General features: G+C 40.2%; 1 protein-coding gene across 7 annotated transcripts in view; it reads right to left on the bottom strand.

The window, feature by feature from the left end:
• DENND2B (DENN domain containing 2B) overlaps nucleotides 1-19394 on the bottom strand; it is a 197401-nt gene that overhangs the window by 99198 nt on the left and 78809 nt on the right. For all 7 annotated transcript variants that reach the window (XR_011141364.1, XM_068945009.1, XM_068945014.1 and 4 more), the window contains one exon: nucleotides 10433-10537. Coding sequence is in view for 6 of the 7 variants with exons in the window: in XM_068945009.1 (XP_068801110.1) it covers nucleotides 10433-10512 (80 nt within the window). In the remaining variant the exon portion in view is untranslated. The remainder of the gene's footprint in view (nucleotides 1-10432; nucleotides 10538-19394) is intronic.

The following is a 19394-nucleotide window of genomic DNA, read 5'->3' on the forward strand; positions in this document are numbered from 1 at the left end:
AGCTGGGAGCTGCTTTAGCTCAGGCTACCCCACGACTGGTGGAGCAAAAAATAAGCTTTTTCTTTAAAAAGTACAAATTAAAAACTGGACTCTTTGCTTTAGGCATTCACAGCTCACTCTTCTTACCAAGCTGAATCTCACCCCGCTCCAGTGAGAGCACCTTGAAAATGAGACCTTGCTCACCCAAATATGCACATTTCGGCAACAGCCGAGCTACCAGTTAATACACGCATCTCTTTAAAGGTGTGCAAAACCATCAATCCCTACTAGACCTCCTGCCTTCTCTGTGGATGTTTTCTGTATCTGCACCTGTGTGTCCCCCACACAGAATTCGAAGTCTGTAATGAGAAACACTGGTTTTGTTTGTTTGTTCTGGTAAGTTTTTCGGCATGAAGATACAGTTGAGGCAGCTGCAGATAAACCAGCATTCTTCCCACGACAAATAATTATAACACAAACTGGATTAGCATCCAGCATCCCATTAAGACTTCTTTTAAGCATGGATGAGCACATCATCCACACAAGAATTTGTATCCAAGTGTGAAGAACAGTTTAGTTGACCGTACTATCTATAACTAATGTTTACAGAGACACTTTTAAACCATTTAACGAACTTTAGAGCCCAGGCAGAGAGAGTGTTTTCACCCATAGTTGAAAAGCAGCCACTCATGACAGGGAAAGAAGCAGCATTTCTATCACACGCAGCAACACCACCCACATACTTAGCAAGAAAGAGTAAGGGATGAGAGCATCTTTTATCATAATAATGCTAAGTCAGTGGCAATCACGCATAGTAATACAGGAAAATTGCATAGGTAACAGTTTCAAATAAGACCACGACCTCATTGTTTTAGAACCATACAGAGAGTCTCACACCTTGAAGACCCTGCAGTGGAAATGTATTAGAGAAAAGGGAGGGCAAAAAGTACTGTCAGCACTATTCTAGGCTGAACACAGCACACAGACAGGTCGGGTGCTCACAAGGAGAAGTGGCATGCCTGGAAGCTGAAGACATGTCCTCTGGTTTACAAGTTGTTGCTTTCTCCACAGGACATACAAGCGCTTTCCATTCAGAAAACTCAGGACATGTTAAAAATACCATGGTCTTTAAATTTATACTTGCATGAAGTAGGCAAATAACAAAAATCACATTTTATTTATTTTACTATTTTATTAATATTTATCTTATGGTAGGATCAGGGCTCCTTTGTGGTAGGCACACATATGTAGCGGAGGGAGCGAGTTCTGCACTGAACTGCTGCAGCTGCCTGTCCAAAGCGTCCAGGCAGGCCCGGAGCTGAACACAGCACTTCTGCGTTACTCACAAGATAACACGTTTGTCAGTGCAGGCCAATTGGACTCCTTTTGGATGGGTGACCTGACAAAAATTTGGACAGTATCTACAACTTAACACAGAGCTGAAAGGCACTGGTTTTTGTTAATATATTGGGGGGGCAGGGGGCTGACTTACAGTAGCAAAAGGATTGAAACTATATGCACGAGGTTAAAACATATTCTTACACATCAGGTAAGAGTACAGAGCTGCAAGCACAAGGCATTGCTAGCGAAAGGCATGAAGAGTCGCATCCCTGTACTGGCTTCCCTGAATGACACCCCCCCCCCCCAAAAAAAAAAAAAAACAACCCACACAATTGCACAGACATTGCCTCTATGAAGAAAGCACTTCTCCCTACACAGACAGGTATTTCTCCTGACCTGAGATCACCTTTGAAATGGAAACTTTACTGCGGAAAGGGAAGAGAGTACAGCACTCCCAGGACAGGCCAGCAGAGCGACCAGTCGCCACCGACAGCCCCGTTCTAGGGTTGCCAGCAGCCGGGCACCGGCTAGACCTAACGCCAGGCGTATGTGCACAGTCTTGCAGTTAAGAATTCTCAAGGTCTCAACTCCTGAGGCAAAATATTTCTAATCCTCTGCCCGGGCCACAACCACATAATTCTTTCTTCAAAGGAAATAAAGTATTTCAGCTGGATTTATTAATGTGTACCAAGGATTAATTTTACTTAATAAAAAAAAAAAAAGAAAGAAAAAAAGGGGGATACGTGCTGTAAAATTGGATGAATTTGGCTTGACTAGACTGGTTTTGGAAGTGGTTCTACATCTCAGTTTTCTAAGGCTGAAACATAGACATGATGTCCTCTCTTTAACTGGAGACTGCTTTTCCTCAAAGCTCATGCTGTTTCTGCCTTCATCAGAGAAGCATGGTAATAAAGCGTAAGCCCTTGATGTGCACACCTACTGATATGAACACATACGCATGATGGGGAGCAGGAACCAATCTAACACAACACTTCTCCAAAGCCTAGCTTTGCTTTGTCCTACCCTACTTAAACATCAAGACAAGTGCTGTTAAAACAAGCGTGAGGGAGAGGTTTTCTTCACCTACAGAAACATACTTATTATTTACCAGGTCCCAAAGAAAAGAATCAGGCTGAATATGGGAAGCTGAATACAAAAATAGCACCCCATGACTCTACTGGCTCACAGCTGACTTTGCAAGTCGGTCTTCCACAGCCCTTGTACCTCCTGCAGTCAGCTGTAAGACCCCAAAGCAAGCATAAAACGCATGTAAAAACCTATTGTTCCAAAAAGGGGAGCATCCAGCATCCACTTTACAGGCTACACAGAATCCAAGGCCGTGAGGAACCAGGCCCAGATCTGACCTCTGGTTTGGCTAGCAGCAATTGGATGCATCAGCCAGAGTCTTCTCTCAGGATTTCAAACAGTGATTCTACCTACAAGTAACAGCTGCAAATAATCCGGGATTCGTGATAAACTTGGACATAACCTTAGCCCATGAGCTCTCTTGGTTAGGAAATAAAAATCACTTTTATTTGATATTTACAGAATTATAAGCCATTAAGCAGAAACACTCCTTAGTTACCTCTAGAGTTATATTGGTCCAGATACGCATTAGGTTTATGCGGTGCATCTCCATTGCCTTCACTGGACGTAAGCCAGCTCCCACCAATTCTGTCCTGTTAGCTTACGTTCTGAAGAATGTCTGAGCCACAAAGCCAGTACAAACAAATCTCAGTGCATGTTAGACTAATGGAGCTGACAAATTGTTGGCGACAGTTGGAATGGCCTCACACACTGCTCGGAGATAAAAACCAAAGCCTATATTTAGAGGTTTGTGGGCACCCAGCTCAGTTATTTCCTGTTCTTTCCAGGCAAAGAGAGAGATGCAACTCAGAGATCAAAGATACCCTAATGGAAATCTGATTACTAATGCACACAAAAGTCACTGCTTCAAAGATGCTAGTAGACTAAAGCAGACAGAAGGAACCAGAAATCAAGGCACAATACTTTGCAGACAACAAGGTTTTAGGGATCAGCATCAGCCCAGATTTCAGTTTTAATCAAGCAATAGTATATTTGATTCAAGAATTCAAATAAAATATTTAGATATGAGAAGTGTTATGAATGTTATTAGACTAGTAACTTAAAAAGCCTGCCACTCTATGCTCACAGCAACGTGCAGATGTAATCTTTTGCTAGTACACTTCAAGATGCCTGGCCATACAACAACTGACACTAGCATCCTCAGTTTGTCATGTCATTAGATTGTGATTACTCAGCAGGGAAACGATCTCCAGTTCAGCGAGGGTGACAGCTCTCCAGTGCGGAGCAGATGGAAAGACAACAGCCCACATCACAAAATCTAACCCATCCCGAAACTAACATAACTTTAGTGAGGTAGATTTCCTCAAACTAACAGCCACATAGCGCTTTTGCACATTCGGTACCAAGACCAGTTTCTGCTTTGGCTCTCTCCAAAAGAAGCTCAGGGACATTAGACTAAAATGATCTTTGTTCTAGTTCATTATGCCAGTGCCTAAAGTCACCGTGCTAATAAAACATTTGCTTGCAGTGAACTTCATTTTTGTTCACTGTAAATAGTATACAAATGTGGTTAAGCTTTCAAAAGCTCACTCCTAAGTCTTGATTTATAAAACCCTTATGCAAAATGTGCTTTATTTGGAAAAGACTTTGCATTGTTCTGTAAATGGAAATTGGAGAATATTCTAAAGAAATTCTCAAGAATTTGAGAATAACTGTAATGATGTTGTTCTCAGGTATCTTATAAACTGTATATATTGCTTACTTAATCAAAATATCTTCCTACTGTTTGTGCAGCATTCCATTTATGAAAATAGATATTATGTTTCTTGTGTGTAAAATTGCTCCAGATTAATAGAAATTCAGGCAAAAGCTATTAATGGAGAAATTACATCAAACCAAAGTCTAAATATTCCTCCTTGCAAGGATATATTCTGTGCTTACAGCAAAAGGACACCGCTCATATTTTGAAATACTTTTAATTAGATAATTTTATTATAGGATAGGATCTTTTTTTGATAACGTGTCTAGTAATATTTTATTCTGTTTCTTCTTCCATCACTGCCTGTATCAGGGCAATACTGCCTAGCAGGAGCGCAGCCCTCCTATTTCCAGTTCTGCATCCGGCTCACAAGGTGGGATTCATACCTCAGGCACAGGCTATGCCACAAAGGTTGAAGATTATGTAAATACTTGTCACTCGCTTCCAAATATGTTGGATGAAGTCTGTATCTTCAAATTCTGAACTTTCTTACATCTCATGCAATACCCTCAGTTATAAAAGTATAAATATGCAGAATTTGTTTCTAAAAACTAACATTTCCTGGACTTCAGTAGTACACTGAAGTAGGGGAGAAGGTTCAAATTAGGTGTACGAAACATGCTTTGAGATCCTGAGTTAAGAGATGGCACACGTATAAGAGGTGAAGACATGGGGAATGATTTGCAGAAGTTATGTAGGAATATTTACTCTTAACATTGTGCTTTTCAGCTCTGGATTGGTGCTTGTCACATTCGGCGTCTCTAACTATGGTGCAATTTTAAGATATAATAATATATTAATATATAATTATCTTGTTCTAAAAATTGTCTCCTTTCCTGTTAGACTAAGCAGGCTGCAAATTACCAAACCTATATTTTGCAAAGCACAGCATGACATCATAAACATAAATATATGCCTGTTATAATACAGTATAGTGGGTTTTTTTTTAATCAAACAGAGCTGATAGTGTCATTTCTATATTTAACTTTGCACTGGAGCAAATACAAGATTAGGACAAATACTTTACAAATTAATTCATTAATTCCAATAAAGTTTCTGCCTAAAATTTCATTAATGGAGTTAGCTTTAAAAACAATGATTCCAGATAATTCTTAAATCATTTCCTAAGGAAAAGCAAGTCACTGTGGAGAGAGAGGCACAAACACTACTATGCCTTTTTTTTGACTTCTGTTCTCTTAAGGTTTCTTCCAAGTTACAGTGATCCTCTTAAGCATGGTGCAATCAAACCAAGTAGTCATTTGGCACAAAAGGATCACGCACCAGTTGCAAGTATGCTGTAGGCTCCTTTGTCTCCCCCAGAAGAATTAGTAACATTTCACAGAGCTGATTCCTGCCAGATTGTCAAGAAGACGCTTTCAGCTATACAGAAGGTGCTTTCCTAACCTCCTGTTCTGTTGGCTTTCACATCAGTGACAGAGGTCATGCCTCAGATCACAAGGAAGGCTTAAAAGCTTGTTCCTGAGGTTTAGAAAAAGCCAGAAAGTTTCATTTTGTAATTTTAACAATACTTTCGCAAACTCTCTAATATTCACTTCCTGTCATTGACTCTTTTTCCAAAGAATATCAGAATGTCCTCATTGGGTTTGACCAGAGAATATCCCTAGTCCAGGCTCCTTCACTGACCATGGCCATTAGCAGGTGCCTAGAGAGGGAGTAAGAACAGATAAGTGTGCAGTGCTACTCCAATAGCTTAACAGACAAAGGCTTAGAGACTCATTGACTCTCAGATTTTGGTTTTCTGGTTAACAGCCTTGTGTAGCCTTCGTAACAGCCTTTTTTCTTCCATGAAGGTACCTAACTGAAACATCCTGTAGCAGTTAAGTTCCACAGTTTAAAGAGATGCTGCACAGAAGTGCCTTCTTTTCAACTTTTTTTCAACCTGCCTTCTTCTGGTGTCATTGGATGCTTTTGTTCTTATATGGGAAGAGATTTTTTTCCCTATTCACCATCTTTATTCCATCCATAATTTCAAAGACTTCTATTACCCCTTCTGCCTTTCCACTCCTTTGTTTTCCAGGCAGAAGAGCGCCTGTCAATCTATTCTTGCCCTGTAGTAAAAATGTTCCACTCCTTCAATCATCTTTGTCATCTTTCAGCATAATTTTTCCATACAGAGTACAGTCAAATTCGTCTCACCTAAGACTGCGTCACATAAATGCCCATTTGTAACAACTGGCAAATGAACTTCAAATAACTTCAGAAAGAATGAATTAGTGCGAAAGTTCACATTTAAATTGCCTCACTTTTTTGACACCTGAAGTTTTTCTCCTCCTGTGCTCACACCAGAAACCTGTGAATCCCAACAACCATTCTCTTAGGTGAGACTCAAAGTCATTTTCTTAAGCTTCTGGTGGAGGACCAGCACTCCTCCCAGAAATGTCCTCACTCTCCTCTTTGCTTCTCCCTCAGCTCCTAAACTGCCTTTAGCACAGCTCTGCATAGCAAAATGCATGCAGTACTTCATGCCATTGGAACCACACGCCAGTGAGGACCGAGGAAATCTTAGATACACCAAGAATCTTGATGCTTGCAAAATATACAGTTGTATATACATTTACTAGTAGGCACCTCCTTCCCACAGAAGATTTTTTATGATTAAAGTAAATCTATGATCTACGAAGGTCTGATTCACAGCCAAAGACAAGACTCACATGGACTTTATTGCGCTTTGCATCTGACCCATAAGGAATTACAGAAGGTTTAACCAGATGGTGACACTATAAAACTGTAACACACCTTGCATCTTGCAGCAATAAACCACACCAAAACTAGCACTGACAAGAAAGTAACGCGAAAAAGATGCCTTTGTCACCAGGAGCTAAATTCACCTGTGTTATGCCAGTATCAGCACTTAATGAAACTCTGTCCCCACAGATTATAAAGAAAGCACATACTGCAGTTTTCCAGATCCCCAGTCACATCCCATACTGAACAGAGACAATGACTGTTCAGTTTAAGTGGATCTGTGAGCATGTTTGCAATAAATACTGCAAAAGCCTTAAATTAAACTTTTATTATGCCAGCACTTACTCCACTGATTTACAGTTTGCCTACGATGAAGAATCGGCATGGTTGACTCAAGTAACATCCTCTTACAAGGTTTCACAAAAAGAGGTGAAGAAGATTCTGTAAGGCAAAATAATGAATGGAGAACTGGTGCGTGACAACCTATCCATCTCACTTGTCAGGCAACCGCAACTCAAGGTTTTCCTTAGCATCGGGTCCATGCTTGTACTTACAAAATTTTCTCTGGACAAATTTAATTAAAGCAGATGGCGATGATAGGGAAGGATAGTTTATTTGACAGTTATTATCCAGGGACTTAGCATCCCACAGTACTTTCTAAGCTATTAAGAATGGAAAAGATTTTGAACTAGAAGAGTAGGTCCAAAGTTTACTGAAGTCTAGACCCAAGCTCTCAGCTCACACTTGTCTTTGCACTTACGGAAGAATGATAAATGACATGGGAGTGTCAAATATCAGCAGGGATCTGGTTTTGATATCCACATTATCTATATATCTCTAGAAATTCCCCCCCCACACACACACTATTTATGGGCTTTACTATTTTCTACTAAAAGATACCAAGCACGTAAACTAACAAACTCGGAAGTGCACAAGGATATCAAGTCCATTTCTGTTTAGTTTTAACACAGCTACTCTTCTATAATATGACCAGTAAGGACACTATAATGGATATACATCATCTGTATCAGTAGTCAACTGCACAGCTTAAGAAATGAAAGGCAAATTAACTGAAAGAAGGATTTAGACATGGGAAGGATGTAACAATGCCACTACGGAAGTCACTAGCAGAGCCAGGACTGGGGGCAGATTACGACCCAAGGCTCCAGATTGTTAATTCACCATTGTATTGTAGGTCAACCTACTGCTTGCTGCTAGTCAGGATAAGGCCATTTCACTCAAGTCAGGAAAATTGTCTGGAAATACTATGATTCAAAGAGACAGAATGTAGACAAGAGGGAAGGTATGGCAGAGAGCAGAAAGAGAAAAATGAATGATTAGGCACAGAAGTCTGAATGCAGAGGCAGCCATATGTGCATCAAATATGGAAAAACCAAAACTGAGAACAGTGTTTAAACACAAATAGAGACATGTCACCAAAAGAGATTTTCCTTTAAATAAAAACAGAAGAGAAATAAGTTGTTAAAAGTCTCTTCCAGTGCCTCCATCCTGAAAATTTCAGAATTTAATTTGTATTTTCCCTTTTTTTTATGTTTGAGGTTGGAAAAGTCCAGAATACAATGGCAGTTGTCCCAAACCAAGCCAGGATTTGACATCACTTTCAAATTGACCTACAGTTCATTACTTAGGATCAAAGCCAACACTCCACAGCTTCCACCTCCCTCCGAATCTCTCCATCTATGCTAGCTACCTCTACCTGCCAGCTGCCAATACAGGGACTTTTGCCTCTGACATTTCATTTTCCAGTGGATAAATTAACCTGTAACTAGGTCAGATCTATTCACCTGAATCACAGTCTTTGCTGATTTATTTGAAACGGCAAAGATTTCCCAACATAACCCTCCTGCGCACAAGCTGTATCGCTGTCTACTAGGACTAACATTGGTACAGCTTGTCAGGCATGCTCCTCATTCAAGCATGGCTAAAACTGATGCAGACTTTCCTAGCCAAAATGTTTGGAGCATTTCATTTACATCAGTACAACCCACATTCCCAAAATGTTCAACAAATAAACAAGACTGCCATTACTCAAGATCGCCCCTCTAAAACACTCATTTTGGGGTAAAAGAATACGTTACTGAAACCTACTTAAAAAGCCTTGCAGAGTTGCATTTTGAACTGGCAAAAAGGCAAAAAGCACCTTCATTATTTCTATGTCCAACACCCAGCACAAGCATAGTGCAGAGACTGGCATGTTATTGCGTAAGGTGGTGTAGAGTAGCCCCTCAAAACAGAACAGGGCAATAGGCCTGTATAAGAATCCCCTAGACAGCTGGATAAAATGCTACAGCAGGGACAATCACAGAGGTAAGTCAACAGACACTTCATGCATTTGAGGAAGAACGCTGCACAGTTTGGTCTGCTTTCTACTTACCTTGCTAATATGATATCCTAACTCTAGAGCTTTGCTTCTGTGTTCAAAAAGCTAATTCATACTGGTTCATTATTTGGATGGTTGACTAAACTTTCCAAGCCAAAGTGTACTGAGGCTGTGCTAGTGGGACTACAGAGTTAAGTGCAGGCTTTGGAACTGTCAGCCCTATCCCAGCACCAGAGGAGCCAGCAGGCTTGTCCTGTGTGAAGGCCACAGGCTAGATCAGTCAACACCGTTTCGTAAAGTCTGAGAACAAGATTCCCCTGAGTGCAGATGAGTTGTTTATTTGTATCCCAAAGAAAACTTCTTGTCCCCAAAATGCTGCCCTTGATTACTGCAAAATAGAGACAAAGGGAGCAATAACTGACTCCATCCTTTTTGCCAGTTCATGTACTAACTCCTGAGTGAAAGATACTTGTTACTTATAGGCATCTGTATTACTGTGTGCAATCACATCACAGCCTTCTGATGGACTGGAGCTCTATTAGGATAGTGTTTCTTAGCCACTGGTAAACATGCACAAATTTGCAAGCACGCTTTGTTTTCTATCCTGATCTAAACAGATTGATTCCCTCAGGACTGCCAGGCTTCAGGACTCAAGTTGTCCTTGGCTACAATACTGAGTTTGGAGGATACGTCACATGGTAGTGGGAAAGGGTATTTGTTTTCCCTTGACGACAAACAGTAAAGTTGATCTACTTGCTCCGTAAATGACTTAATGCTACTGAAAGGAGGACAAATAAGCAAAGGAACAAAGATGAGCCTTGTACTCTACACCCAGCCCTTTCATATTTGCTACCAGGCCTGCAACGTGAGGTAGTCTCTGCCCACTGTCTGTCAAAACAGACAGAGAGAGATACAAAACACAGTATTGGAGACTGGCAATGCAGAAAAGGAGATATGTGGTCATATGGCTAAGGAATTTGGCTCAAGTCTTCTGTGGCCTACATAATGCCTTCAACACAAGTCCTTCCTTGCAATCACTTATCACCATGACCAGGTAGTGAGCAGCAACAGCTCGACAGAAAAATGCCAAGAATGTACCTTTTCTCACACCTTAATTCCTGCAGTTCCTACCCAAAATAGCACTCAGCCCAGCAAAGCTCTCTCTGAGTTAGAACAGAGGTTACTTATCGTTGAACAAAGACTCTATTCCAACATAGACAAACCCTTCTTGGAGTCTACAAAACTTGTAGTTCACTTACCTATCCAGAGTGTCCTGTGGCACTTTACTCCCTCCAGCTCTGCTGTTGACACTGGCATTCTTGTTGGCAGTCATGGTCATTTCTGCTTTCTAGAGATCTGGATATCTGCGAGAAGAAAAGCCAATTAAGCTTTGACAGATCCAAATGACAATTAACCTTTCAAGATTGCAGAAGTAACATTTCCAAGATATCATGCTGGGGAAAGGCAGAAGTCTGGACTGCTTTTCAATCTATAAATCTATAAAATTAAATCAGTCTCTGGAAAACTAAACCCTACCTCTCCACTGCTGTGGTTCAAATCTACATCCCAGTTTATCCGAGCCCAATGCTGAAGGGTGAGATTTTATGGGGGACTGGGTATATGGTTCAGATTCTGGCATATCTGATGGAACAGAGCGTGATGCTGAGTTTAAAAAATATCAGAAGTTGGGTGTGGTTCTTTCATCCATAAGTATATATGGAGGACCAATAACTGCACTGTGAATGCTTGCAAATAATATAGCTATGACTGGCATTCTGGTCACACAAAGGCTTTTGCAAGCAATGAAGAAACATTTTTCAATTTTAAAGCGCAGCTCTGAGTAAATTACTCAAATATATTTAAATTGTGAAATATATTGAATATCCTCACAAGTGATCATTTTGAAAACAATAATTTTCAAATCTGTTTGTGATGTGAAAACATCTACAATGTTTTCTAGCCTATTCCTTGATTAGCTATGAAATTCTTTAAATAAAACTACCTTAGGACACTTTTAAGATCTCAAGCAGTATAAAGCATCATTCCTAATTCCTACTTATTTCCCAGCAATACCAGGACATGAGATTTGGTAATGAACCAAAATCTGTAAATTAAATTTCAGCCATAATAAAAGCCATATACATCCAGTTATACTTTCTAGAATTCCCAGTATGAGGTAAGACTAGTGTCTTCCTGACTGCACTAACTCCTGACTGATAGCCTGCTTCAGAAGAGAAATTAAAATGCTGCTAAAAGCTGACAAATATTGTTTGTTCTGCTGCATGCCTGGGAGGCAAAAAGAATACCAGATGCATGGAAGAAAGCCTAAATGGAAATGCAGACAGTATGGAGAAATTCTTGCAAGTGAATTCCCACAACACCTATAAAAACATTAAACAGATACCTTAGATTGATTCTCAAGTGTAAAGATGTTTGGAACCAGGAGAAGTTGAGTAAAAAAACATTCTGGAAAAAAATCTCCCAGATAAGCAAGGAGAGGAAGTGATTGGCAACTCCACCTTTTCAAGATGTCTCATAAATCATACCCCACAAATATGTAAGCAAGGAATGCCAGAGTGGCTAGTTGTGCTCCCAGGAGCCCAAAAGAGGGGCCGTGTTACTTCTGTAACGTTGCTACATACTGGCTGAGAAACAGCTCAGTAGCAAGATTTATTTTGCCCATATCCCGCTGATCTCAATAGGAATTTTGTGCTAAGACTGAAGGGAGAATACAACCACTAAGGGTATGGGCCAGGATGTAATCCCAAGGATGTAAAAAAGGGGTAACCTCTGCTACCGTGCTTCTCTGTTAACTAGACCCCACCTTTCACTGCTACAGAACGTTGCTATTTCCTCTGTCATTGTAAACACTTGAGAAACATTTTGCAAAATGAGGGATAAATGTATTTTTATAAATGCCACAAGAAGATTTCTAATGGGCCAGCAGAGTCCCTCGTGACAGAAGTGGGACAGTACTCATGCCACCTGCTTCTACAAGGGTTATTTATCAAGGCTTCTGTGGCTCGCCTGGCATGCCCCCCAAGTGTTTCCTGAGATGATCCTTAGTTTGTAGACTAAAATAAGTACCTTGGTTTGCAAAACTACCACCCAGGATCTGACCAGAACTATCAATTTTTAGAACCATTAATGCTAGAGTTAAAGCAAAAATAAGGGGTATTACAAAACTTCTTGTTTACCCAAACCCACAGTAAATCCAGACTGCTTGAAAAGCAAACTGCAAAGTGATGTTGAAAACTGAGCTGGGTACTAACAACACATAAAATCCTTGTACAAACAGACCCATCACAGTGAGGAGGACATTCTCTGAATCACTTTATTCCAAATAGTCCTACTGCAAATAAGGTCACAAAAACCTTCTGTGGAATGCAGCTCCAAACGCAGTATCAATCACGCTGACCACAAACGCCAGGTCGACTTGCCGTTTTCTGGTTGTCTTGTGCGTATCAACTTTCTCAGATGGAGTGGAGATTTTATTTTTCCAGTTGGTAACATTTTTTCTACACTAAAGCTCCCCAAATTCCTCCAGTGTCTCAGTGTTATTATTACTGTTACATTATTAAGATAACAGGACTGCAAAGAACTGCCTGTTCAGAGTGGAAAAGGGCTTGCTTGGGAAAAAAAAAAAAATCCTCTGACACTGGCCAAGCTTTCTAGGATTGTACGTTCCACAGGGAACTAGTAGCTTTTGTAATGTTTTCCAGTCACCAGTTCAGTGCCTTTCCTGTGTTAAATCTGTCTTAATCACTAATATAAGGTGAGAAAAACAAGGGAGATAAATGTGGCATACCACAAATGACAACTTCTAGCATGCATACGTTACATCCATTTTGCAACATTCGCTTTTCTACTGAAGACCAAAAAAGGCTGACTGGACCCTCAAAACATGGGATACTGACCTGGCACACACAAAAGAGAGGATATCACAATATAAAAGCACAGTAAGAGTCATTCCATCTTCCACTTCTCCCACATCCAAAACCCAATGGGAAAAAAATTTGCACATATATGCATCAAGGTGTTTGCTTTTGATGGAAGCTTTGCATTTCTGAAATTTCAGTTTCCTAAACACTTGATAAAATCATTGTTTTCAATATAAAAAAAAGTGACTACTTAAACCCCACATTTCAAGGCTACCTTGAATGCTAACAGTTTGTTTTCAGAAAAAGTGGAACCAAGTTCTAAAAGGAAATTTCACAAGATATGTCAAATCTAGTGAAAGAACTGTGTCATGCAGCTGAAACGCTGATATATACAGTGATGTCATCTGACTTTTCTATGCAATTTTTCTTTAATGTTTATTTTGCATGAACAATTTACTGTGGGTGATGTTGGTATCGTCTGAACCTATGCAGAGAAAATCCAAATAACTTGAACATGATAGAAAAGAAGTCAGTAAGCATTTTACTGAAGGTCCTGGAAGCACAGTTAATAGCACCCAGTCATTTAGGGGCTTAATAACAACAACGCAAACAAAAACCCCAAAGTAACAGGGAAAGAGAGGAAAAAAAACTAAACTAAGCTTTGGGGTCGTGTAGCAAGTTATTTCAAGGCCTTTGAACAAGGCTGACAACCCTGTAAGTTCATATGAATCATTGTATGGTAAAAATCACCTCCCATGGGCTTGCATGAGAGCATTCTCCATCACAGTATTTGCATACTATTCTTCACAAAGCAAAGAAAAACAAAATCTCTCAAGTACTGTGACATACTGTTAAAACAAATCCAAAAATAGTCATGTCACAGAGTCTGCATTGCCTAGTTAACCATTTAACTGCAGTTTGTACAGAACATACAGAGTTCCAATTTATTTGTAAATTTAAAGAATGATTCTGAAACCCTTACTCAACTTCAGTCGTGCTGTACTCCACAAGCAGTCTCACTAGTTTCACTGCGACAACTCTCAAAGTGGTCATTTAATGAGCCAGGATGGCAGAATCTGGACCTTATTTGTTATTACATGCTTTGTCTACAACCTCCACACACCATTTGGCAGTAACAAAGGAGTTAAGAAGAGAGACAAATATAAGAGATGGTGCGATGGCAACATGGGATCTGCTGCTAGCACCAGACTGAAATCTGACATCATCCTGACTGAAAATGGTTGCTTCAATGCAGATATTTTCTAAAAGATTTTTATTACCTCAGGAAGCCCTGAAGACAGAATATTCCCTCCGGGCTATCTCCCCCTTCTTAAAGGTCTCCTTCCACTTCCAAAATGGTGAACAAAAGTGTGGCCTGGCACATTCTTACGCACAGAGGGGGCACTAAAAGAGTCATGCCTTGCACTAGTGAACCTGAAGAGCATCATGTTGACAAGTGAGGTGTAAATCCTAAGCTCCTCCTCTACAGTTAAAAATTATTCTTCCTTTCCTAAAGCATCCCAAGACTTCGGAAGCACTGCTCCCAGCTGCACCGCGGTGCAAGTCTTCCCTCAGCCAACTCCTGTTTGCAGGTGGCTCAGGGTTGGAACTTGGCTTGGAGCAAGCAGGTGACAAGTCACTGCAGTCAGGGGTACTTTATTTGTGCCATCTGAGAGTCTCTAAGGTCTCAAGAAGCCTTTCTGCTTTCCTACAAAGACTGTATCCATGAGTTCCTGCATTGCAAGAACTGATTCTCTACTCTCCCATGTAAGGTGAGCATCATCGAGCCTACTTTTTTATGTCTATGCTCAGTCATCTTAAGGGGCACTTCTAAAATGCCTTATAGAAGTCTTGGATCAATAGACGTCTTAGAGAACATACATTCCTAAACTGAATCGTTCCATCTCCACTTCTGTTAGGATAACAGGAATAGAAGAAGACTTTTCAGTTGAAGCTTCTTCAGGTCAGCAAACTTGTATGCTTTCTTTTTCTTTATACCCTGCTCAATATCTCTTCCTATCCATATGGTCCTTTTCCCTGCTTAGACTTAAAAAAGATTCATTGCACTCCATTTTTCTGCATTCATTTCTAACTCATATTTTCATTAAATACACAGTTCCAATAAAAAGTCCTTAAAATACGTTGCAATCCTTCAAAGCCAGCTTTCTGAATATCAAGAACGTTAGCACTGTTTATCTGGCAGCTTAATAAAGAGGAGTCCAGATTCTGCTGCTTATCGGTGAACACTGACCTTGCACAAGCAGAGCTCAATACACACATGCATCTAGCCCTCTCGAGCAGGCATTTGCTGCGACCCAGGCTGCAACACAGAGCCGAAGTTAGGAAGGTGGCAAAGAAGAAAATGTTAGCATTTCTAATAACTTAGGAAGGGGGCCTTTGAGCGTGGGCTCCCAAGTTCTCTCCTGACTTTATCACTAACACAGGTCCAAATCTACAAGGAATATTTGAGAAAGAGAAGAATCAGGTCAATCTACGATACAACTCATACCTCTCACTCCACCAAGGCCTTTGTGAAGGACTAATGCACAAGAGTTAAGCTAAGAAAAAAACCTACAAACCTAGCTTTCAAGTACTTGCTCCCTTCGGAGAGGATGAGGAAAAAACATGTGACAAATATTAGTCATGTCACTTAGAAAGGTGTTCACATACCATGATGAATGATGATAAGGACTTAGAATAACTTAGTCAATAAACCATATTTGGGACACAAAAAGAGATTCATATGGGAAATACCGAGAGATTCACTCCTTAGGTGAATGGCCCTTTCCATAAGCAATAGCTGCATTATTCATTTCTTTTTCTGATGCAATAAATTTTCAACAGTAGAGTAAGGGTATATGACACATCAGACTACAGCAAGTGCCACATACAGAAGCAAAGGACATTAGCAATATATTGTCACCCACCGGAAAATTCCAGTGGAAAATTCCTCCAGCAAGGAGGTCAACTGTGTTCATAAGACTTCTCCACACTGGACTTGTGCTGTTAATTTTGAGCAAAGTTTGTGGGTGACAGTTCAGTGTATGGAAAGTGTTTATTGTCTCACGTATTGCAAAGATTAACTAACACTTACAAACTATCCTAGACAGAACCACTCTGTACTGCAATCAAGATAATTTTATCAGGTACAGTCTGGGTTGTTGAGAGCTGCATGTTTTGAAGCCCTTTAAGGCAGGTGATTTTCCTCTTGAAATTCCATTGATCAAGAAAATATTACTGCTTTGGATCCTCCCCTACCATGGGGCAGAGACCTGGAGATCTAACAGGAGGATGTTACAGAGAAATATTACAAGCTACTAAGAGCAATTCATGCTTTTGAAAAGCACCTTTACATAAAGACCAAAATCTCAGAAATAGATTGTTAATAATGAAGAATTTTATATATATATATATATATATATATAGGGTAATTGTTCTCTCAATAGTAACTATAGTAGAATGTCTCTAGGCATTGAGAAGTTAGCTTAAAACAATAATACATTTTTCTCAGCACTTTAAGGGCACTTGCCTGCGTTTCAAGAGGTGTTGTATAGCTAAACTCCTCCTTTTTTAAGGGACACAGCTCAGCTTTCTTGCAATTTGCCTTCCAGTAAAACAGACAATTATATCCTCCCAGAATGGTGTCAGCTCTGATGAACACGAAAGTCCAGTGAATCGTTAAAGATTTCTGCCTTTAGCGGGCTTCTGTAGAGACTTCACAGAACATTTTTATAAGAACTCCATGCTTTTGTCAAGTACACCTATATCAGGTACGCTGGGCCACTGTAAGTTTAACTATACAACACAACATACTGTCATAAAGAGCTAAACGAACAGTTTGGCAAGGAGTTGGCATGGAGAGATTCAAAGAGTATTAATTTGACTGTCTCATCCAAAGTTCACAGGGCACAGAGAACCTGTGATCACACCAACAGGCTCCTTGCAAGACGCAAGAAACAAGTTACTTCAAGGCTAGTCCTAAAGATCGGAGAAACAGACCTTGTGTTATCAGTGATGCCTACATGCCAGGGCTGTATTATGCTCTAGCATAATCTCTTAGTGAGCAGAACGAGATCAAGCCTTTAATATTGCTACTTATGTCCAAGTCCCTGCCTGACTGAGAAAAAGCGGCAATGTTTGTGACGCAAAGAAAGAGGATTTGTCAAATTTCTCATCTTTACGACACTGCAAAAGGCACAGACTTTAACTAGTGTTAACTCAACAACCACATCCAAAGTTTCACTCCTTAAAATCCACAGCCAGCCTGTTTCCAACCACGTCAACAGTCTCTCTGCTGGGCTTTCACAGTTAGGTGACAAATACCCTTCTATCACAACCTGGCTGGTGCAGCTGATGGTGAGACTGGCCATAGCAACATTGCAGTGCCAACCATCCTCCCAGCAGTCAGCTATCATTTCAGCAAAACTGATGCCATGAGGAAGCCAACACTGTGGCACGCACCAGAAGGGAAGGCAGCTCCCCTGGCCTGGGCACGCAGCTCCAGGTGGCTGCAGACTGGGCAGGTGAAAAAGCCGGCACGCTGCTCAGAGCAGTCACTCCTCAACCCCCTCCTGTCTCCCTGTCAGCTAAGACTCCCTCACCTTCTGTTACTCCTGCATGTACCTATTTCATGCCCTTCTCATTCTGTCTCCCTCACCCTTCTTTATCTCTTCTTATTACTTCATTTATATTCCCTCAAGCTGCTTTCACCCTTGCTCTGAAAATGGACAACATCTACTGGACAGAACAGACCTCACTTAAAACAGACTGCAGTCCAAAATTTGTGTCCAAATGTAAGAACTGAGCACTAAACTTTTCTCATATCTTCGATGCTACTAGGGCAATCACAGCTTCCAAATGGAAAGAAAACAACATGAAAATCAAAGAAAGACGACCAGTGTTACCACCCAGATTTGCTTGTCTTTTATGATGGAATTTGCAATAATACTAGGGTCAGCATCTTTCTCAGACTATGGAAGGTACATTGTATTTGAAAAACTTCCAAATAGGATTATGGTAACTCTCTGGCACTTAGGGTGTTTGTTTTATCTTGATTGCTTCAGTATTAAAAAGGACAAGTAAGCTTTTGTTTGTATTTTGCTCTAAAGTCATTAGAATTTCATCTTAGCTGAAGTAGCTTTGAACTGAATCTTTCTTACTTTCTGCAGAAATGAAAGATGTATTGATTTGTGTCACATTTAGTACAGACTCTGATAGCCTCTTTTCACCTAACTTGTAGACAACGTAAGACTTTCTTCCAATTTAGATAAATTATAACTATTGTTGTATCAGCAGGGAAGTAACTTCACTGTGACTTTTATTGACTTATTGGTGCTAAATGAGTGCTTAAAGAGCTGGTATTATGCATAATAACACATAACTGAACATAACTGGTGCACACGTATAGACGTATCCAGCTGGAAGAAACTGAACGCTCCCATTAAGAGCAACTACTCCCCAGAGAACTCAGGAGACATTACAAAAATTGCATGGCTGCTACTGAATCTGAAGTTAGCACTTCCCTGTGTAGGTTGGAGAAAAGATTTTAAAAGTACATTGACTAATTCAAGCTTAACTATCTTGATTTGAAACATCAGTGTAGAAAGAGTTTAAAATTCTTACAATGATATTAGGTGGTACTATTATAGTTTCAGGAAACTTAACTACAAGCCACCTGGGTAGCAGGACTGATTACAGGCAGGCGTTACGGCCTTCTGGCTCAAGCAAGGAGAAGGTACAGCCATTTTGGTGGCAGTGGGAGTTCGCATGGCTTTAGCCAGTCCTGAAACACACCCTCAGACTGCCCTTAAAACTGACCTCAGTCTCAGCTGCTAGAGTCTTACTTCCTCATCCTTACCCTGACCACACATTCCCACCCTATCACACTTGTGCAGTTATCTGGTTCAGGGAACAGATTCATCTAAAAAAACAACCACTTGTTTTTTTCTGTTGGTAGGGCTGGTTTTCAGCCATTCATTCGGATTCTTCTGCTCTGTCTGGAAAAAATATTTAAAATGTGCTTTCAAAATATGTATTACACAACATTAAAATCAGGAAGTTAGAAGCACGGACAGTTTAGATTGTAATCTCATAAAGGGGAGATATTGGAGTGGAGAAGATCAATCCCAAATAAATTATTCTTCTGCTAATGCCAAAGGGATTCAGTACGTCCTTATGACATTTACAGACACTTGAGGTAAACAATATTTGCATGCTTTGTCTTTAAGATAGAAATCCTTTTAGTTGTGGACAGCACTCTAAACGTTAGAAATATGTTCCTACAGTATTTAAAATACAATTTGGGCCCTGCAAATGTGCAAACTATTTTTGCTTTTAATTT

Source organism: Struthio camelus, chromosome 5 (genome assembly GCF_040807025.1).
Source record: "Struthio camelus isolate bStrCam1 chromosome 5, bStrCam1.hap1, whole genome shotgun sequence".
NCBI lineage: Eukaryota > Metazoa > Chordata > Aves > Struthioniformes > Struthionidae > Struthio > Struthio camelus.